This window comes from Cornus florida, unplaced genomic scaffold (genome assembly GCF_030987335.1).
Source record: "Cornus florida cultivar Cherokee Brave unplaced genomic scaffold, ASM3098733v1 CherokeeBrave_3.0.0_Hap2_Chr04, whole genome shotgun sequence".
NCBI lineage: Eukaryota > Viridiplantae > Streptophyta > Magnoliopsida > Cornales > Cornaceae > Cornus > Cornus florida.
The window spans coordinates 65,494,691-65,498,935 of NW_026775574.1; the positions used below are offsets into that span (position 1 = coordinate 65,494,691).

Genomic DNA, 4,245 nt, shown 5'->3' on the forward strand with positions numbered 1-4,245 from the left:
TCATCATTCGTCCTCCTCTATCCGCCCACCAAACATTAGCAACTCCGGAAAATCACAGACGCGAGTGACCGAGCGAGCGATCCAGAAAGAACATCGATGAATTCTACTTGACTTGACTTGACTTGACTTGCAGCCGCACATATATATATATATATATAAACTCAACACGCCTCTGCAAAGTCCCTTTTTAGCGTGTACTTGACTTGCAGCCGCACATATATATATATATATAAACTCAACACGGCTCTGCAAAGTCCCTTTCTAGCGTGGATACGCAACTTGAAGCTACGATAAATGATTTTATATCTTTTTCATTCATTCAATATAGATGTTAAATTCTATAGCCACATAGTCACTACTACCTAAGAATCAAATTCAGAATAAATAAAATAAAATAAAAATAATAAATTATAATAGATAACAAAGTGACATAAAAAAAAGTAAGTCATTAAAGTGGGACCAAAATCGTCTCTGACGCAACAGTAATATGTAATTAGTGTTGCAGCCGGTGAGCAGTCAAATGGGTAAAAAGTCAAAATATCAAAAATGAAAAGCGTATGGTATATATATATTTAGATATTGGCTCTTATACCTCTTATAGTTTTAATTTTTGGAGTCTATTCAATGTTCTATATGTTATTTTTCCCTAATAAAAGTTGGGTATAATATTTGCGATCAACTATTGATTCAAAATACTTATATGAATTGATACAGTGAAATAAAGTAAAATCTGGGATTTTGTATATATATATATATATATCATTGGGTAGTCATGTTAGAATAGAGTTGGGATGCGGAAGTATTAGAAATAGGGATTAATTATATTAACACGTTGGAATGTGCACTCAATATACTTTTTTGGATTATTCAATTCGAATTAGTTCTTCCTTTTTTGCTTTGTATAGTTATAAATGTTAGATTTTTTTGGAAGAGATACGTGTATCAATTTATATGTTGAAATATAAATTTTATTGCTCAGGCATATTAGAGCAGACTTGGGATGTTGTAGTGTTAGAGATTGGGATTATTTATATTGACATGTTGGGACGTACATTTGAAACATATTTTGGGAATATTCAATTCAAATCAATTATTCCTTTTTTTGCATTGTATAATGAAAAATGTTACAATTTGGGATTATTGAATTGAAATTAATTTTTTCATTTTTTGCATTGTATAATTATACATGTTAGATTTTATTTTGAAGAGATACGTGTATTAATTCATATGTTGAAATGAATTAAAGGGGAGGGGGGGGGGGATTTTGTTTATATTTCATTGCTTAGGCATGTTAGAACTGAGTTGGGATGTGGTAATCTTATAGATGGGGATTATCCAGACTGACATATTGGGACGTCCACTTCATACAATTTTTGAGATTATTCAATTCAAATTAGTTTTTCCCCTTTTTTTGCATTGTATAATTATAAATGTTAGATTTTATTTTAAAAGATACGTGTATCAATATTCATATGTTGAAATGAAGTTTAAAAATAAAAAAACAAAAGTGATTCTGCATATATTTCATTGGTGAGGTATGTTAGAACATAGTTAGGATGTTGTTGTCTTAGACATGGGGATTATTCACATTAACCTATTGAGACGTGCTCTTCATACAGTTATGGGGATTATTGAATTCAAATCAGTTCCCTTTTTTGTATTGTATAGTTATAAATGTTATATTTTTGGAAGAGATGTTTTATGCAGTTCATTGGTGATATATGACTAAACTAAGTTGGGATGTGCAACTCTTATGTCGTCATTAGTGTTCCTATATTTTAAATTTAAGTTCTTCCATTATCTTTTCTAGTTTATATACCTGCAACAAGTTAGAAAGAGGATTAGATTTGGTTTGAATTTCATGGGTGACACATTATATTACTTGAATTGTGTTGTAGGTTAAAAATTTAAGTCCTTTTGATGGAAGATGAAATGATAGATATTGAAGACACAACAAATGCTGTAGTTATAGAGCCCCAAGTGAATCAATGGAAACCAAGGTTTAAGATGGAGTTTGATACGGAACAAGAGGCATACGAATTTTATAATGCATATGGGGGTAGAGTTGGATTTAGCATCCGGAGGGAGTATTTTAATAATAGCCGTAAAACTGGGAAACTTTTAACGAGGTTGTTTACTTATTGCAAGGAGGGTGCTAGGAAGAAGGATAGAAGGGACAAATATACAAAGACTCCGCGAGCTGAAACAAGAACTGGTTGCTGTGCACGAATGCATATTAAATATGATGAAGCAAAGGGAAAGTACTTAGTTGATAATTTTGTAGATAGTCACAACCATCCCTTGATAATTGATGAATGCACCCACATGATACCGTTGCAGAGATGTATTTCTAGCGTCCAGGCCATTGATGTGGACTTGGCTTCAGATTCAGGAATTGCAGCTCGTAATTCATATGAGTTAATGGCAAGGCAATCTGGTTGTAAAGAATCAGTTGGATACATTAAGCTAGACCAACAAAATTATATAAGGACCTGCTGACAGAATGAGCTTCAATATGGTGAGGCTGCATGGCTCACCAATTATTTTGTCACTCATACTTGTGATGATCCTTCATTTTTCTATGCCTTACAGTTGGATGCTGAACAGATGATAACCAATAAATTCTGGGCAGATCCTAAAATGATAACTGATTATGGCCATTTTGGAGATGTTGTAACTTTTGACACTACATACAAACTTGTACATGGCAACTGTCCCTTTGCATTATTTTTGGGTGTTAATCAACACCGGGAGATGGCTGTATTCGGGGCAGCCCTTATGTATGATGAGACAGCAGATTCTTTTGTGTGGTTATTTGATACTTTTTTGAAAGCGATGTCCGGAAAGACACCAAAGACAATTTTGATTGATCAAGATGCAGCAATGGCGAAGGCTTTGATGCATGTAACTTGAATTAAGATCTCTACTCCTTTTCATATACTGAAAATACCTGTAATGCCTAATTGATACAATGAAGTAAATAATGGAAAAATGTTTATTATTCTAACATGATTTTTGGGTTTGTTTTAAATGTCATGACTCAAACATGATTTTATGTTTTAGGTCATGCCTGGTACAAAACATCATCTATGTACGTGGCATCTAATGCAAAATGCACAAAAGCATGTTGGGTTCTTGTTTAAACATGATGAACGCATCAAAAATGTGATATCTAAATTAATATTCGAAATTGAGGAGGAGGAACAATTTATGTCAGAATGGGATTCAATGCTAAGGATATATGATCTTGTTGGTAACACATGGCTTGAGCATTTGTTTAGCTTGACACATAGATCGGCCATGGCATTCGTTAAATATACATGGTGTGCGGGAATGCGCATTATGCAATTGAGTGAAAGTTTCAATACTCGCTTGAAGGAATACTTATCGAGGCAACTCATTCTTCCTGATTTCTTCACCCATTTTGAGAGGCTGTTGTCGGATAAGCGTTACAAGGAGTATGAAGCCGAGTACCGTTTGCTGCAGAGGCTTCCGCAAGTTAAATCAAAGTGTGACATGTTACTTAAAGCGGGGGAGACATACACAAAAGTTATATTTCAGCTTTTCCAGGAAGAGTTTTTAACAGCTTGTGTGAGTGATAATGTTAATAGTTACAGTGACATGGATAACAATGGACAACATGTTTATAAAGTTACTAGTCGTAATGGGATGCAACGTTCTATGACTTGAACAGTTGAGGATGAATTATCTTGTTCATGTAGTAAATTTGAAATGAATGGATTTTTGTGCAATCATATTTTAAAAATCCTTAAGGATTGTATGAACATCACTGAATTGCCTTCTCAATATATATTAAGAAGGTGGACTAGGAAAGCTAGAGATGGGAACTTGGATGAGATTCTTGGCTGTGAAGTGTTGATGGATCCTAAACTTGAGGTAAGGCGACGACACAGGACCATTTGTCGTATTTTGACAGAAATATCTTCCATTGCATCGGAAGACAATGAGGGATACAATGATTTATTAGTAAAAGCAATGGAATGGAAAAAATCTGCCCAAAGAAGTTGTAGTCGTACTTTGGTTAGCTGTAGAAAGGCTGGTAAAATGCAGAATAATGGGGGGATAAGAAACAGTAGAATAATTCCCATGGCGTCAAGATGAAAGATACATCTAAAGGACAAATGCGTAGGCACAAATCTCCCACTGAGAAAAATGCCAAGAAGAAGAGCAAGTGTATGAAAAGAATAGTTGAGGTATTTACCAAAGGTTTTTAGTTTACTTTTC

The 4,245-nt window shown here is 34.1% G+C and overlaps 1 protein-coding gene across 1 annotated transcript; it reads left to right on the forward strand.

Moving 5' to 3' along the window:
• Positions 1–1,932: 1,932 nt before the first annotated feature.
• Positions 1,933–3,690, forward strand: LOC132305045 (protein FAR1-RELATED SEQUENCE 5-like). Its single transcript, XM_059802731.1, has 3 exons — positions 1,933–2,451; positions 2,593–2,904; positions 3,064–3,690. Exons 1-3 carry the CDS (start codon positions 1,933–1,935, stop codon positions 3,688–3,690), a joined length of 1,458 nt encoding a protein of 485 aa, XP_059658714.1.
• Positions 3,691–4,245: the final 555 nt, after the last annotated feature.

Bases quoted from the DNA above. Each gene is read 5' to 3' on its own strand.
- LOC132305045 (XM_059802731.1), top strand. From the start codon at position 1,933: ATGATAGATATTGAAGACACAACAAATGCTGTAGTTATAGAGCCCCAA. The intron at 2,452-2,592 runs GTTGGATACATT...TATGCCTTACAG, and splicing joins AATCTGGTTGTAAAGAATCA to TTGGATGCTGAACAGATGAT. The intron at 2,905-3,063 runs GTAACTTGAATT...TTTATGTTTTAG, and splicing joins TGGCGAAGGCTTTGATGCAT to GTCATGCCTGGTACAAAACA.